The following is an 18,322-nucleotide window of genomic DNA, read 5'->3' as shown; positions in this document are numbered from 1 at the left end:
TGGAGGCCAGTTTGGTTTGACTAGTTTTACATCCTCTTCAATTACAAAAGCTTTCTTTTGGACATCTGCCTGGGGGGGCCATTTAATTGCTAATTTATTTGCGGGTCTCTTATTTTCCTCAGATGACTTGTCACAATTCTTCTCTTCTGCAACTGATATCTGTTTTTCTGATGACACATAAATGTTTTCTAAGCTAGAATTATTTGGATTGATTTTTTCTGGTGAGATGTTCGGTGTAGTATTTTGTGCAGAATTGCTTTGGTTTTTAGAACTCCATAATTTCTTATGTGGTTTGTGTCCAAAGCCTTCGTCGTAATTACCTTTGGACTTGAATAGCTGTTTGAAATGAGGTTTGCAGTACATTTGTCCATGGAGAGAGGCGTAATTGCCTAAGCTGTAATTAAAACAAACAACAAGAACAACAACAAATCAGTTAAGGTGAATGAATAAGCCTTTACAATGAAAGGAAAACATTAGAATACAATATACAGACAAGTAGAGATGCACTAAAGGATGTAAAGTATTTGTTAGGATCTATAAATAAATATTACCTTAGTTTACTACTGCAGTGCTGGCAGCGGAAACAGGATTTATGGAAAGTTTGTTTGTCTGCGATTAAACACTCCATTGGATAAACCTTCTTCTGACACGCTGCGCACATCTCCAGTTCTGGGACTTGAATTTTCTAGACAAAAAGAAAAGCAATTTAGAATGGTAGCTTACTAATAAATTAATGTTACTGTTAGTTCAGAAAACGGAAAATACTAAGTTATCTGTTATTTTCAGAAGCAATAAAAGCAATTCCCCTTTCATTCCATTGCATGTATCATTTAACTTTAAATTTAATTGCACTGCAGGCAAAGAATGCACATTCCAAATATGACTTCCTAAAGGTATATTGTTAATAAATATAATTATTTAAATTGTATTATGACAGGTTGCAAAACAAGATAAATAGATACTGTTCAGTGTTGCATTAAAATAATAATAATCCCATAGATCCTGAGGGGAAATGTTCCTATTTTTAAGCAAATTAGGAAATTATGACTTGTCTCCAATTGTGTTACATTAGGGATTTATTTGTGTTCAGTACTGAGATGAAAGTATGAAACTGGAAATATTTGTAATTATTTGATTAGCCCTGCTACTGCTGTATGCAAGTTTGCTGTAGTGTAACGCTAATCATTGTTTGCATATTTTGCTCTTTTAAAAATATTATTGGTTTCAGTGCTACTACAGTGTAACCATTAGTACAGTATATTATTTTTGTTCCTCTGGATGCTAACCTTTTTGTACTAAGATACTGTAGGAAGGTTCAAGGAGCACATTACTGAGTTCAGCAATGTGTAGACACACTACGGTTCACTACAATACTTTTGTTACTCCACTTGGTAGTCTTAGAGATGACGCTATAAGGTCCTTCACCCCATACTGGGATAGGAAACCAAAGGGCGTTGACATTATTAATCTGTGTTCAAACAAAATACAAAATTGTAATTCCATTTCTACATCTCTGGGACCCAAAACGTCAGATCTGATTTGATTGTAAGGCAGCACAGAATAATACAATTAAACTTTGGTCTGTGTCATGAATAAATGTAGAAATTATGTGTGAAAGTATTGATTAAAAACGGAGTATGAATTGTTAAGGGTAGTGTACACCCTGACCTGAAATTTTACACAATGGGCTGAATGTTTTTATGTTAATAATGCTCAAACTCAAACTCAAAAGGCATGCTTTCACACCAAAGGTATATCAGCTAGTGAACAACATGCACAACTCATTTGGGTGTTTATAAGCTTTCAAACGTATTTAACAGGACTACATTATTGTGTGTATTGTATTATGTGTTATTACTTATAGGTGTCTATTAATCAGTAATTCAATTCGCTAAGTTGTCATTTGCTACGATTTGCAGTTCTGATTTAATCTGGGCCAATTTTATTTAAAATCAAGTTGTTGTTCTTTAAACACTACAAAGTACAGAATGCTGTTGATGGCGAACAAGATTTACAGATATTAAACAGATTGACAGCAGAGATATAAATCTTTAGTGAGAGATTGATATCATGTGTAAAAATGTAAATGGAATCTGAAAAGCACAACAACAACAACAAAATGTTAGTTCAAATCTAAAAACACACCAGTATTATTTATTCATGCTGTGCAACTCAGTTACCAGCTACAACTGTCCCTTCCTGATGTGATACTGCACTGGATTCTTCCTTCTGTGAAACACTATAACCAAGGCTTTTAAAGACTCTTTCACTCTCTTGCCACGTCTGTTGGAAATTCTTCAATAATTCTTCTGTAGAAGCATCTGCAGAAATGTCTAGCACAGGAACCATCCCTTTAACCACGTCAGCGTACGTCGGAGGGGCACGTCCAGCCCTATTAGTAACGCTCTCAGAATGTCGAGACACAGTTGTTGCACTTCTTGATCCAATTATTTTGTTGCCAAATTTATCAACACCTGAAAATTGCTCATTCATAGACTTCGTTTTGCAGATCGCAGTTGGTTCACTCGATTCCTCTTGCCTCACTTCCTTCTGAACAGGCTGAGGGGAACTCTGCTGTGAGCCCCTCTGCTGCCTCCAGGTGTGGCTTTGCTTTGAACTGTCTGCTGTGTTTTCACCGGGCGTCAGTCCAGAATCCAGTTTCTCATGCATATATTTCAGTTCCTTGCTGTGGGGACTTTGATCAGCAGTCTCAAACACTGTTTTAATGGCTTTGACATTGAAAGTTGGTATTTCTTCCACTTGGGTTGCTTTCTTCTCACCTTCATCTTCAGTGTCGCTTCCTAGTCTCTCAGCTATTACTATAGGTTCCTTTCTAACATAAATCCTTTTTTCTGGTGATTCAAACATGTGGACAAGTTCTAAAAGGTCTACCCGAGGGACGTCATCTTTCTGTTTGTCAGTGGTTTGATCAGAGTCTTCTGCATCTGGACCCAATCGCTCTGGAATGTCGATGGGTTCCCTGCGTCCGAACATTTTTTGATCTTCCACTTTTCTAGCTTCCTCAAAGTACTCTTTCATGTCTTTCACAGTACCACTCATGGAGGACTCTGAGGTTGCTGTTTCTAAAACGTGGGTCTCAATTTTGAACTGGCGGCGGAAGGATGCTGGAGATTCTATGATTTCAGATTTTTTTTCTGTGACCTGCACAGGCTGAGCTATTTGAGGCTGCGATACTCCATGAGACAGCTTTGCAGTGGTATCCTTCAGCTTGGCCAGTTTTTCAGCTCGACTTACAGGTGGAGATGGAGTGGCTGAAGCTCTATTAATTCTAGATGTTGGGGTATCAGATCTGCGAGGGGGAGGTGTAGGGGGTGTAGAAACTCTCTGCATTGGTGGTGGCGAAGGGGCAACCTTCTGAGGAGATTCAGTTCTTCGGGCTATGGATTCAATAGTAATATAGGTTGGGGATGGAGAACGTAATCTTACCAAGGGAGAAGGAGTTCTCTGATCCACAATTCTTGATTCATAGAAATCTTGCTTTTTGCTTTCATGACACACATTTTTCTCTACCACCACGTCTGTTTTCTTATGATTATCCAGCTTAGTTGAACCAATGCTAATTTTAGACATTTTCTGTGTTGCCCCACCAATAGATTCCTTTTCAGGTTTTATTTCACTTTCACTCTTTACCATTTTTGGCAAATTACTTTCAAAATGTTTGAGCTTGGCATAAGCGTGATTTCTGATGTATGTGACCAGTTCTGTTAATTTCTGTGTGTTGCACTCAACTATAACACGTTCTATTTTTTTCCTTTCCTCTTGGCCTATCAGCCAGTGTGGTACATTATCCAGAACCAGTTTTGCAGTCTTTGAATCGGTTTTGCCTGTGGATTTCTCAAAATCTTTAATATGAAAGAGTAGTTGTTGTATCTCTTCACGTTTCTTTGCACTATCTGTTGCAGGCTTAGGTTCCTCTTTATGTGTTGGTTTTCCTGTTAATTTAACTGGGATTTCTCTATACTCCTCTCTTGGTTTTGATTTCACATTCAATTTCCCTTCTTTATTGGAATCTTGTTGTTTTTCAGAGAAGTTCAGTTGCTTCTGATTATGAACAGCACTGTGCTGCTGGAAACTCTGCTGAACTGTGCTTTCTGTAATTATCACTTCATCATGAACTTGAATGTGTGATTTATGTGTTTTTTGTTTCATAGTTTCTTCTAACTCTTGGAGTGATTTTCCTGAAACAGGTGGCTTGGAATCTTTTGGAACAATAACCTTGATAGGGATGGGCTGTTTGAACTCTTTTTCATTCTTTGATTTTGCATGAGACATTTTAATCTGATGTTCTTGCTTGTATTCCTTCGAAGCTGCAAGAGGCTCAGTATGCTTTTGTTTATCTACCTTTTCCACCTTAACTTCAGTTTCTGAATGTGTAGTACTGCTTGATGTCACCTGAGCACCTTCTTGAACCAACTTTACACCTGATACCTTTGAATCGTTGTATTTTTCTGTTTGATTTAATTTCTCTGTGTTTTTCGGTTTCACTTGAATTGCTTGCTTGACATCTTCTTTCTTTTCTTGTGAAGACTTCTCTACTTTTGGCACCTGAATTGTTTTTACTTTAAAACTGGGAGTTACTTTAGGAATTTTTGAAGACTCAGTAGAAATTTTCCCATGTTCTTGTTTATATGAAGTAGTTATGTTCTTGGTGGTATTACTCATGGAACTATCCTGAGATCTAGAGTTTTGACTAAGATCTTTGAAGCTGTGCAACATGTCCTGTTTCATAGTGTTTCCTTCTGAACAACTTTTCAAGATACTGTCTAGCTGATCAGCAGCAGAAGATACAACCAGTGTCCTAGCAGGGGGTACTTTGATGTTGGAAGTGGTCTGAGGTTCATTAGAAGAAACCAAGGTTGCTTGATGTTTAGAATTAGACACTGACGAAGTCTGATATGTTGCAGAAGAAATAGAAGTAGTCTGATGTTTTTGGGATGAAACAGACAAAGTCTGATTAGATGTAATGTCCTGTTTGGCAACATAATCTGATTTAGAAACAGATTTCTGACTTTGTGCAGGGATTGAAGAAATCAATGATGCCCCTTTGTGCAAAGATGAATCCAAAACCATGTCAGATTTTGCTTCAGTCATACTCTTTTCAGTTTTTGCGTGAATTATGTTAGATTCACTCTTTTCTGAATGCTCTTTTGTTACACCTGTAGCTTTAATATTAACTAGTTCTTGAGTTTCCCCTTGGCTAGTTGGACTTAAGGGGGGATTAACTGCTTTGGCCTTTTCAGTTTCCTCCCTTTGCTTCCGATATTTTTCTTCTGCAATCATCAGTGGAGTTTTGAATTTCCTTACATATGATTTGGGCTTTATAGGTGCATCCGTGGGAGAAGGTAGTTGTACTGGTGGTACAAAAACTTTCTTTGGTGCTGGACGAGGCATGTCCTCTTGTGGTGCCTTTGGAAATGGTTTTCCAGGTAAAGGCATTGTTGATGGTACTGCTGGAATGTCCATTTGAATCTGCATTTTTCTTTTCTCCTCTTGTTTAATGTTTTCCTCATGTAATTCAGTTTCGGTCCTTACAGTTGAAACTGTTGAAACATTTTGCTTTTGGATGTGAGAGGCCTTTAAAGAAGTTGATGCAGGTGGTGGAGGTGTTGTGGTTTGTACCTTGACTTTTCCTTGATCCAACTGCTTAGTCAGCTCAAGCTTCGGGACTTTGTATAAAGGAGGCACCTTCACAGGTTTAACGGTCATTCTTTTAGCTGTGTTAGGTGACTGATTCGATTTTTGCAAAGGCATGGACTCCAGGTCCTGCTGTGTTGGTGGAGGTGGCAGTCGTTCCGGTCCTTGTTTGCTCTTAACAGTTGGTGTAGGTGGGGGTGGTGGGGGAGGAGGGGGGAAATGCTCCATCTCAGACTTTATAGATTCAGCAGAAGGAGGAGGTGGTGGGGGAGGAGGGGGTAAAAGATCATTGTCTTGCTTCATTACGGACGGAGGTGGGGGTGGAAACATTTGATTGTCGGCTTCCACTACTAATGAAGGTGGGGGTGGAAGAGGAAATTCAGCCTCAGAAGATTGCACAGAAGGCGGAGGAGATGGTGGTGGTGGTGGTGGGAAATTAATTTCTGGTTTAACTTTCTTTTTATCTGCCTTCACTAAATGACTGTCCTTTTTTCCTAGTTCATGTCCCCTGAAATCCGTCTTTGCCATTTTCATCTCGTGCTTCTGGGTACAGGTTTTGTGTTCAGTCACTGTGTGTGTCTGCTTTACTGTATTTTGCTCTTGCATATGCTTGTTTGCATTGATTATTTTTGATTGTGAACTCTTTTGTAACACAGCAGGACATTCCATCACCTGATTGGTAACGTTTCTCTTCTGACCTATCATAGCTTCTGATGATGTTTTTGTTTTCTGTTTAACTGATTGCTCATTAACAATTTTTTCACTTGAAATATTAGCTTTATGCATCATTGTGCTTTTATTTAGAAGTGAGTGATCATCCTGGGTTAAAGACTTAATTTTTACTGATTTTGTACTGCTTATGTGCTTATGTATCCCACTGCCACTCTCCGAGTCAATGTTTTGAACGAGAGTTTTAGCAGCAGGGATTTGCTTCACTATCTCTCGTTCAGACATAGTCAAAACACAGCGTTTATGGATGCCTTGCTGAGAAGGTAATGGAGTTTTTGCTGCACCTTTGACATTTTGGGAATCATCAATACTGAGCTCACCACTGGTATGTTGTTTTCCTTCCAGCAGGCTTTTTATTGTTCCCTGCACATCTCCTTTTATCACAGTCTCCTTTTCCATTTGAGTTTGCTCTGGCATGTCATAAAGCGATCTTATGGTATTTTTCACATCTCCTTCTGCACTAAGTCTGCGCTGTACTTTTGTTGGAGCTGGTGGCTCTAACAATACCTGTATGGTGCCTTTCACGTCACCCTGAACACTTACTTGCTGTTGAATGACCTTCTTCTCAGATGAAGCATCTAACAAATTTTGCATTGCCGTCTGAATATCACCTTTGACTATTTCTTCCTTTTCTACCTCCTTTACAGCATACTGTGCTTCTTCCAAGGATTTTAATGTGCCCTGGATGTCAGCGTGCACTACATCCTCAACAACAATTTCCACTTTGTTGTTGACTGACTTTTCCAGAGACTCAAGTGTCTTCCTGATGTCACCAGGAACAACCTCTAACTTTTCAACTTCTATACATTGATGTTTCGCTTCTTCAAGAGATTTTAAAGCTGCAGGTATGTCTCCTTTTACAACTTCTTCCTTCTCAACTCTTGTTGTCTGGTTTACAGATTGAGTTAATGAGTCTAGTGCTGCCTTTAAGTCCCCTCTTATGATTTCTTCTTTCTGAATATTAGGCAACACATTTTCTGGCTCGGTCATGAAAACCTGGACTGTGTTGTGCACATCACCAGGGACAATGTCATCTTCAGCAACTGTACGTTCAATCTGCATTGAAGTCTTTCTAAGAAGGAGTTTTGTCCTTTCTACATCACCACCAATTATTTCCTCTTTTTCTGTCTGTTCAGAGAGAGAGTCGTCTGGCTCTTGTTGGAGCTGTCTGAGGTAGTCCATTGCCCCAGATTCTATACATGTTGTGTAAAAGCTCACATTACCTCTTTCAACCTCGTCGACTCTAATCCTTTTAGAAAGTTCTGGACTACCTGGACTGGAAAGAAGATTGTGGATGGCACCTTTTATATTACCTCTGACTGTATCGTCATTCTTAACAGTCACTTCCTCTTTTTTATTAAGAAGAGAGTATATGGTCATCCTTACATCCCCTTTCTCATCTTCCTGTATCAAAATGCCACGCTTTGTTGAACCATCTTCCATCAGCAAGTTGTTGATGGCCTCCTGAATGTCACCCTTAACTATTTCTTCTTTCTCTACATTGATGTCTGTCTTCTGGTTAAGCAGTTGCGCAACTGTTGTATTTATATTGCCCCTCTCCTCATCATCAATGACAATGCCCTTTTCAGTTGTGTTCCTCTTATTCAACAAGTTCACCATTATCTTTTGTAAATCCCCTCTTATGATTTCTTCCCGTTGAATTTCAGGGGTTTCTTGATTCATGAGCTTGTATTTTGCCATCCTGACATCTCCTATCTCATCTGCTTCAAGAAGTATACCATGTGAATCAACCATTTTATGAGTGTACAGTTCTTTAAGGGTGTCTTTGATGCTTTTACCATAGATTTCGGTCTTCTCAACATGACTTTCATTAAATTCATGGAAGGGTGTTGTTTCAAAAAGCCATGTTGTAGTCTTTACATCAGCTTGTGGAATTTCCTCACGTTTAATAATGACATCTTCGTCATCCATTTCTTTTATTCTGTCAAGGGGCTGCTTTTCAAAGAGCCATACGGACTGTTTGACATCCCCCTTTAACACATCTTCCTTAGTCACAGTCTTAATTTCACTATATTCAGAGCCTTCTCCTCGTAATTCATCCATAGTGTGTGTTTCAAAAAGCCATGTAGATGTTCGAACATCTCCTTTCTGGATTTCACTAACGCTCACCGTCCTTACATATTGTTTCTCATCCAGCTCCTCTGACTCGAAATGTCTTTTGTTGGTCTTGACATCTCCCCCTTGAACATCATCAACCGTGCGGACAAAATCCTTGACATCCTCAGCAATTTTGTCCAGTGATTGTGTTTCAAAACGCCACCTGGCTGAGCTTACGTCTCCTTTTTGAATGTCTTCCTGAGTCACAGCTTTGATAACATACACTTCATCGCTGTCTTTTATTGAATCCAGAGGCTTTGTTTCAAACAGCCATCTAGCACCCACCACATCCCCCCGAATTATTTCCTCCTTTGTGACTGTGGTCACTTCATGGAAATGCCCTTCCTTGTCTTTAATAGCATAAAGTGGCTGAGTTTCAAACAACATAGTGTAGTTCTTTACGTCTCCTCTCTCTATTTCTTCTTGTTTAATTGTCTGTATTTGTTTAATTGACTCAGAGGACTCATCCTGAATTTTATCCAAAGAAAAGGTCTCAAAAATGAAACATCCATTTTTGACATTACCTCCTTGAACATCAGTGACTGTGCGGCTGTCCTTAATCTCTTCAAGATTTTCATTAATGGCATCTATAGGTTGGTTTTCAAAGAGCCATGTGCAGTTTACAACATTTCCCTTTTGAATTTCTTCTGCCTGGAGAGTCTTTAATTTCTTCATTGTTTCTTCAGAAGTAGAACTTATCAAATCGGAAGACTGGTTTTCAAATATGTACTTCATTCTTGAAACATCTCCAGACTGTACATCTATTTCAGTGACCCTCTTGAAACCTCTTTCTTCTCCTGTAATGTTCTCAAGGTTTTCTGTCTCAAAAAGAAAACGTGCCATCCTGACATCTTTTCCCTGCACGTCCTCCTGACTCACTGTGCATGTTTTCAGAATCGTTTCAGTCTCATCTTTGATCGTGTCCAGTGCCTGAGTTTCAAAGAGCCATGTGCAGGTTTTAACATCACCTTTATGGATTTCCTCAATTTGATTCTTTACCTCTGCTTTTTCATACAGGACGTCCATTGGCTGAGTCTCAAATAACCACCTGCATGTCTTTACATCACCTTTCACAATTTCAGAACTCTCCTTGATCTCGTTTTCTCCATCTAAGTTGCTGAAGAACTTAATGGAATCGAGAGGCTGTGTTTCAAACAACCACTTGGCTGTTTTCACATCACCCGATTCTATCTCCTGCTTGGATATGCCTTTAATAATCTGGAACTTTTGGATACTTTCATCAAACTGATCAATAGGGCGTGTTTCAAACATCCATTTGCAGCTTCTGACATCACCTTTAACTATTTCTTCCCTTCTCACTGTTTTAACCTCATGGTACTGTCCATAGCTGTCTTGCACTGCATACAGTGGAGTAGATTCAAAGAGAATTTTATTTGATTGCACAGAACCACTGGAGACACCCTCCACTTGAATTTTTTGAGTTTCATCACATCTACTTAAATCCATGGTTTCAAAGATTTCCTTGTAGTTCCTGACATCCCCTTTATCAAGTTCTTCAAGTTTCACAGTTCGTACACATTCTTTTTTCTCCTCTCTGATGTTTTCAAGTGGTTGACTCTCAAAAACCCACTTTTGATGTCTTACATCACCCTTTTCTTCCTCGGAGGCAACTACCTTTTGAAGTTTTCCAACATCTTGACTATCTTTCAAAACATCCATTGGGATTGTTTCAAACAAATATCTTGCCGATTGCACATCACCTCCTACAATTTCTTCAGTAGGTATGGCCCTGGTATTTGAATCATCTTTCAAAGAATCCATAGGCTGGGTTTCAAAAATCCAGCACTGTTTGCGGACATCAGCGCCAATTATATCCTCCTTTTGCATTTTGGAGATTTCTGTTTCTTCTTTTATAGCATCCAAAGTCTTAGTCTCAAACAACCACCTGCCTCTGTTTACACCCCCTTGAAAATTATCTTCCATAGACACACCACAAACAACCTTGACTTGAGTGGCATCTTTATTTATCATATCTAAAGGTTGAGTTTCAAACAGCCAACGTGATGTTCTGACATCTCCCCTTTCTGTTTCTTCTCGACGAACATTTGTAATTTCTAACATCTCTCCAGAGTTGCCCTGGATGACACATAGAGGTAAAGTTTCAAAAAGCCTGGTTGTTGTTCTCACCTCTCCTTTGATTTCCTCAAGTTCAGATTTCAGTTGCAGGAAGTGACCTTCATCAATAGTCTCTGTGTGGCCTAGAGTGTCCAAGTGCTGAGTTTCAAATAAGTACCTGGCAGTTTTCACATCACCTCCAGTTATATCTTTCAAAATTGAAACATCTGTGGTTTGATCTTCCTCCTGGTGAATTTTATTCAGAGTATCTAATGGCTGCGTTTCAAAAAGCCAGGTTGCAGTGCGAACATCTCCTCTTGCTAACTCAGAATATTTGCCAGTGTGTTCAGCAGAATCTAGGGTGTTGGCACCTAATGCATCCATTGGCTGAGTCTCAAACATCCATGCGGTATATTTGACATCTCCTCCAGAAATGAATTCCTGTTGAGAAATGTTTTTCACATCTTCCTGATCTGGTGATTCGTCCTTAATCGAATCCAAAGGCTGGTTTTCAAACATCCAGCGCATTGACTGCACTTCACCTTTAAGAATTTCATCCCATTCAAGATATTCACGTTCTGGGCTCATGCACTTGTTGGGGCTCTGCCCTGTGTTCTCAAAGACGTATCTGGCCTGCTGGACATCACCAATGACTTCCTCTTGGTTCACCTCAGTTACATCACTGAAGTATTCTCTCTCTAAGTTCTTTCTTACCTCTGGGTGAATATGTTTATAGAGACGTTTTAGTTCCAGAAGGTTTCGCTGCTTGGAATATTGCTCTTTGGCAGCTGTGTGTTTTTGTTGACCAGCTGGAGGTTCTGGAGAGTAGGAATATTCTGCCATTTCACACGGTGCCTGCAGTAAGTCTGGTGGTGGAGGAGGAAAGTATTCCATGCTTTCACAGGTTCTGAGACCAGCAGAAACTGGCACATTATTGTAAGCTGCCCCTTCCTCTTTCCTAGTTGTGCATGATGCTTCACAAATCCTGCCTGTTGAGGTTTTAGCTGAAGTATATAAATCAGGCCATTGGATTTGGTTGAAATCATGATCAATCTTTTTGGAAAAAAGAAAAAAAAGATTTTTGATCTCCTTAACTAAAACTCAAGTTAAATAACTAGAATAGAACAAATTAACTAACTTAAATCTCCCTCTGTGTGTATATATATATATATATATATATATATATATATATATATATATATATATACACTACACCCATAGTGTCAGTAATGTATTATTGTCTACTTTTTCTCCGCTGTCACTACATAATAATTTTGATCTAAATTACATTTTATATTTCTTACCTCTGATAAAGAATGTCGGGATTGTAGGTGTCAGGTGTATCATGTTACATATAATGTATAATAAAATAAAATGCAAGGGTAAAGCCAAAAGAAAGATAAAATCTGAGGTAAACAAGCCAAAGGAGAATAAAGATTCACAGCAGAGAAATAAAAGGTATCTTTTAAAGAGGGATTACATACTAAAGCCAAAAACATAGACAATAATACATATATGCATAACACATGATTTGTTTCCAAACATCAATAAAATAAAACCAAAACTGTATACAACCCTTTTTTTTATTTCTGATTATATATGCATAAAACACATTATTTTATTTTCAATTAGATTTTGTTATTTGAATGTTTTTAAATAACAATACCATATATTGCAGGGTCATTTTAATTAAGGCATTAAAAAGACCCATTAAACTGCCAAATGAAGTTCTGAAAAAAAAGGTTATAATTTCTCTAGCTGACTTGAGTAAGATGGATTTTACTTATTATTTAAACAATAAGAATCATGTTCCACTGTATCCATATTAAGTTAATTTAGTTTAAATATATAAGGCATTACATTTTAATGGCCACAAGTTTAGTTTTGCCTACTAAAGTTATACGGCCTTTATAATCATTGAAGTTTAGTGATTACTGCTATTGACAAAATGCCTATAAAAACAGTACTTAAAGAAACACTGAGAAAACATAGAAAAATATACTTATGATTTAATATTCAATTGTGACTAAAATTACATTTGTAGAAGAGTAACTATAGTGTTATAAAATGATACTATATACCATAAGTTGCTTCTTAAACTTAATTAGACTCCATGTCCTATTCCTGAATGTACACAAAGCTGTATACATTTATCACACTCCATTTCCGTTGTATAAAGGAAAACAAACTAAATACATCTAGATGTCTGAACTACATTATTTAATTGCAATAGCAATGGTTCTTTAGTTTCGTAAAATAAATCAATGCTTGAGGCACTCACACAGATTTAAATGTATTCATGAAAAAACATCAGCTGGAGATCTCTTTAATCTGTGTGTTAATTATCAAAAATCTGTTACCTTAATTTGTTTGCTTGGGGTCACTTCTACTTTTTCTTGAGGTATTTTTTCAAACTGTTTCTTCAAGACCTGGGTTGAAATCTTTGGTAACTCCTCCCCAGTAACGATTTTCACTAGGTTTTTGCAAAAAGAAAAATAATATCTTATTGGATACATGTTATTTTCAATTGTGAAATATTAATATAACGATTAATTATTATGTAAAACATTGTCTGGCACTTGACATTTTACTATAGCAACAAATGTTATCATTAATACTAATGTTAGATAAACATAACTGTATTAAATCGTAAATAGTAGCATGCAACATTAGCTTTGAAAAATGGATGGCTGTGGATTTAAGCTGCTTTGTAAATCTGCAGTTAAAGTATTAGTCAATCAAACAATTCAAAAATAAAAAGCTAATACTTCCAGTATAAATACTACATGCTTACTATATGAACATTTAAGATAATTTGAATTTGTACTCTTCAATACCACCAGATTGGTATTAAGTTATTAGATTATTGATAAGTTACTGAAATGAGTAGAATTTAAGTTGCAAAGTATTTTATTTCCTGGTATGTGTGTGTGTGTGTGTGTGTGTGTGTGTGTGTGTATGTGTGTTTGCATGTGTGTGCACGTGTGTGCATGTATGTAATATATAATACACACAGACACACACACATGTTATGAATTGATATTGAAGATGCTGCTTGATATAATTTTCATAGTGAGCTAATATCTATATTGAGTAATAGAAAGCATCATGTGAAAAGCATCAACTACAAAACTGAACATTAAGTACTGTATGCTTGTTAATTTCTACTAAACAGAATGAACTAATTAAAAGGTTTACTGCACTGTACAAAAATGTAAATTATTAAATGAAGTGAGCTGATATAAATGTGTGCGAGAGCATGCGTATGTGTGTGTGACTTCTTACCTGCCTCATCGTAATGGTTTTCATAGCTCGAAGCAAAGCTTCTTTGCTGAACACTCTGATCAAGTGAGACCTGTAACAAGTTTTTAATTAGATGTGCCTTGCTATAACAAGACTATTTATAGATATCTGAATTCTCATATCAACAATGGCTATTACTTGGACAAGTTGTCCGTCCTCAAGGTATAATTATTGCGATTACTGACCAACTCATTGTGTAACTTCAAAATGTCTGGTACATGAGTGAAGCATTGATAGGAAACACCATTGACTAAGAGAAACTAAGCATTTTATTTTATGTATGGCTTCAGATTTTAAACTGATTTACAACCCCATCCAACTAGCCTTTTGAAATATTTCCACTCAAACAATAAATAAAGCATTTCCTCTCATATCCTTGTTTTTACATGGATGAACTAAAAAATTACCACCTCAATTAAATTCAGTGTTGTTAAATTGGAATGATTTAGAAGGCAGTTTTAATATACCCCTCTCCTTGGGGTTTCATTATTTGTGTGTATGCAAATACAATGCCTTTCTTGTGATAATTGTTCATGAGGTTTAAATGGTGTAAGAAATAAATTACTTACTAGCTTTGACAACTGCCACCTTTTAGTCCTAGGTGTAGACAGAGAGTATATATTCCCTAGCAGGGCACATGCTGTTTATTCCATAAACCGGATTGTGAAAGGTCTGTCATGTGCAATAACTTGTACTGTGTTTCGGATTTTATTGCCATCACTTTATTGATATGTTGTGTGCATAATTACTTTTTGTCACCAATATTCATTATTTGCAGAAGGTTTGCTAATGTGCCTCTGGCCCTTATTTCACAGCTTAGCAGTAGTTTATCTCAGTAGGCTGCTGCTTATGCACACAAAAAGAAAGGCAAGTATTTGACCTGTGCCACAGACTCACAAGGACATATTGTTATCAGGAAGGTGTCTGCATAATCTCTGATGCTCAAAATAACCTAAGGTACATCAGTGACAGTTATATCTGCAAGCTGTGCATGATGTCAGTCCTGCCTACCTTTAATGTGAGCAAATGACTGACAGTGAAATATTTATTTAGTAGTCCTAAATTTAGAAATAATAATCTTCGTAACAATCACTGCAAGCATTCCTGATTGATTCAGGTAATGCTCCATCTGTTGTCTTCACTTTACAGTTCTGTCCACTCCTTCTGTTGCAAGCTTTACCTTTTCATCTTGAACAAATGACACCTGGTGTGCTGATGGAACATTTTCTCTTAGTTCTGCCCCGGTACTACTCTTCACTGTAACCTCAGAGGTACTTGACACTTCCTGTGATAGGAAAGATTAGCTGTCAGATATCATTGAGAATCACTTGTTTATATCAGTCTTGCTGACAACAGAAAATGATTAGCAATGCAAGTGAGACTGACTAAAACTGAAGAAGATAAGAATGCTGTAAGTGATAGCGATTTTTCAAATGTATAGCTTTATAACAATAATGTATCTTTGGAAAAATGACATTAATGTGACAAGAAGGGATGGATATTGTACTGTTTCATTTTAATCCCATACAAATGTTGAAAAAAAAAGCTGATCTTTCAAATGCTTTATTTTATTTTAGGTTGTTCAATATTGTTAGAATATAGCCAATACCAAAACAACAAAATGGAAAATGCAACCTAGAGGCTCGAATAAGAACTAAAAAGACATCATTGCCTTTTCACTGGTATCTGCTTCCATTTTTGCATTATGCATTGTTGCCCATTTGTTCCGTACATAATAATGTATATTCATTAGAAAAATTGAAAAATTTTAAATTAAATAAATAGCAGCCTTTTCCTGTTTCACATACTTTAATGAATATGTTACAAGACAAATATTGTTGGTGCAGAAACTTTTTTTGGGGGGTCTTATTCAATATTCATATTCATTTTTGCTCAGTGATTGGAAATGTAGCCAAATGGGAAATTAAACCTGTTTTAACGTATGCAGGGAAAATAATGAATACATGAACACAGTCAGTGGGGCTGCATATACATCTATAGCTCGCATCTCAGCTTTCTGTTGTATCATTTGTATTACAATATTCTTAATTACCTGTACAGATTTGTGCTGGTAATGGTATTGGGTGACTGTGCTGTGCGAAGATGCAATTTCCTGGCTCTCAAATTGTTTCTTCACGCTGGCTAGCCCTCCAGGCAAAGTGCAGGCTTCAGACTCCTCCACAGCCTAATGAAGCAGTGAAAAGAACATTAGCTCCCTTCACTTTAAATGGAAAGAAAATGGAATTGATGGTCTTAATAGTGCACTAACTTTTGTTTGGCTTTTGTGACATTATTTTACATTAAACAAGAAACGCAAACCAAAAGAAGAAGTCACTTCGGTGTCATCGCTCTGATAAATGAAGCATGACACATCGAACAGCAATGTACTCAACATATTGTTTACCTGGACATTTCGGCGATTATTATTATTACAAATGCTCTTACTCATGGCACAACAACTTCCTGAAACAATATACATCCTGTCCTTGCCAGAGCAGAGCTGATGACAGAGACAGGGATTAGTTATATGAATAATTGCTTCCAGGGTTATCCTGCAGGGGGCACAAATAACACATGATGCCATACCAAACTATTTCTCAGCCATTGCAGTGTGACTCAAACATTCCCTGTATGAGAGCAGCTAACCCTGTCATTGGTCAAATATAATTCTATTTAAAAGTGTACAATGTTGTGCATAACAAGGATATTAACAATAAAACACTACAAAGAAAAAGCACCACCTGCAGCAGCAACAACAAAAACAGCAACACAACACAATATTAATAATAATAGTAGTAATATACATTGGGTTCCAGCTCATATATTTTTTGAAAGCCTGGATAATTCAATCTATGGGAAAATCTTGTAAATCTTATGTAAATATGTTGTACTTGCCTATACCTAAATAAAATATTCTCCACAAATTTTCAATGCGCAGATGCGTATTGTGCAAGTTCACCTTCAGTGACAATAAAGCCATCGACTTGGAATGTATTGGCTTTTCCCGAATGTATGCCAGCCATTCAAGTTTTAATATTGCTGCTCACAAGTAATACAAATTGTCTTACTTAACCTTTGAAGTTACCAAATAGTGATGACTGTAATAATACAAGGCGTGGGGTATTTAATAACACAAAGCTAGTCTACTCTCTTGAAGGGTGTTATCAGTCAATGTATACAGGAATGGGTGTCTAAAGAAGGGAAACACTTTGTGCTGCCCAACTGCAGATGGCGGAGCGTTGTCTTACTGTGCTGGAGGTGCTGGCGGCCTCCTTTTTGGAGACTGCTGCCTGATACATGGCCAACCTCTCCTTCAGTGAAACAGTCTCGTTGCTGTCCAGCAGAGCGCTGTTCTTCTGATTAGCAGGATCCTCAGCAACTCCTGCCCCTGACTTGTCCGCGCCTCCAGCAGCTATGAGCACACAGAATTAGCAAAATGTATCAATCACCTATTGATGGCAATAATTAATGCTATTATGAAAATAAGCTTGGGAAGGTCACTTTGACTTGTGACAAGTAAATAAACCTATCTTGCTTTGGAGCTGACCGCCGTTACTGAATTGAATGATTAACGACAGAAATTGTTATGGAAACAGCAATCCCCCATTTCACATTAATGGAGTGAATTTATTGAGTGCGTTGCCTGAAACAATGCTAATGTGGACTCTCAGAAACTGTAATAGAATAATATTTATGCAGGGATCTTTATGGAAACCAGATTTAAACAGTTGCCCAAGGATGATTAAGAACACATTATTCGCTTGCTGTTTCTACATGAAGGAAAAAAAGACATCAATCACACCACTTACAGTAAAACAAAATCCCCACACAGGCAAACAATTACAAATAGTAATTGGTACTTAAGTTCACAGATGAGGGGAGAGATTTTAAATATAGCTAAAGACCTTACAAGGAATTTATATTCTTGGATTCTGAGAATAGACATTAGCTTTATATTACAAGCAATTAAAGGGCACCTTAAGAGGTTAGATTGCAAATACATTTATACCAAAGCTAAAGTGGCTTAGGGCTGATTTCTAGCATTGTGTAGGAATATATGCTTTAAGTCATACATTGACATAGGGCTGAGTCAAGTTAAGCTCTGGTGATGTGCAGGGAATTGCCTTGCCTCTGTGTTACACCGTGACATAATCTGAAGGTGATTCAGCTCTCTAACCATGCACTTTCTATACATAGCAAGGAAAAGGAATGAATGCAGGGAACCATTGAGAAACAATTCAAATAAATGTCAGTAGCAAATGTATGAATCAAATAGGCTGGTTCAGCACAGATATATAATTAAAATACAGTGTAGACGCCATCATAGACAAACACTTTAAAAATAAATCATATATTTGTTTCCTCTTGTACGAGAAACATATGATTAAAGCCACTGACACGGTGTCATTTCAGATCACAAAAACACACCAACTAAACCTTG

At 37.3% G+C, this 18,322-nt stretch overlaps 1 protein-coding gene across 3 annotated transcripts in view; it reads right to left on the bottom strand.

The window, feature by feature from the left end:
* Positions 1 to 260: 260 nt before the first annotated feature.
* The window catches only part of xirp2b (xin actin binding repeat containing 2b), a 50,951-nt gene continuing 32,889 nt past the window's right edge, over positions 261 to 18,322 (bottom strand). For all 3 annotated transcript variants that reach the window (XM_066688634.1, XM_066688635.1, XM_066688636.1), the window contains 8 exons: positions 17,130 to 17,293; positions 15,935 to 16,066; positions 15,062 to 15,166; positions 13,864 to 13,933; positions 12,939 to 13,051; positions 2,181 to 11,631; positions 552 to 685; positions 261 to 394 (listed from right to left, as the gene is read on the bottom strand). In XM_066688634.1, the coding sequence (XP_066544731.1) occupies positions 591 to 685; positions 2,181 to 11,631; positions 12,939 to 13,051; positions 13,864 to 13,933; positions 15,062 to 15,166; positions 15,935 to 16,066; positions 17,130 to 17,293 (10,130 nt within the window). In that variant the 3' untranslated portion in view covers positions 261 to 394; positions 552 to 590. The remainder of the gene's footprint in view (positions 395 to 551; positions 686 to 2,180; positions 11,632 to 12,938; positions 13,052 to 13,863; positions 13,934 to 15,061; positions 15,167 to 15,934; positions 16,067 to 17,129; positions 17,294 to 18,322) is intronic.

The sequence above is a fragment of the Amia ocellicauda genome, chromosome 16 (genome assembly GCF_036373705.1).
Source record: "Amia ocellicauda isolate fAmiCal2 chromosome 16, fAmiCal2.hap1, whole genome shotgun sequence".
NCBI lineage: Eukaryota > Metazoa > Chordata > Actinopteri > Amiiformes > Amiidae > Amia > Amia ocellicauda.
The sequence above is the reverse complement of the archived record's forward strand: the minus strand, read 5'-3'. Positions and strand labels throughout refer to the sequence as shown.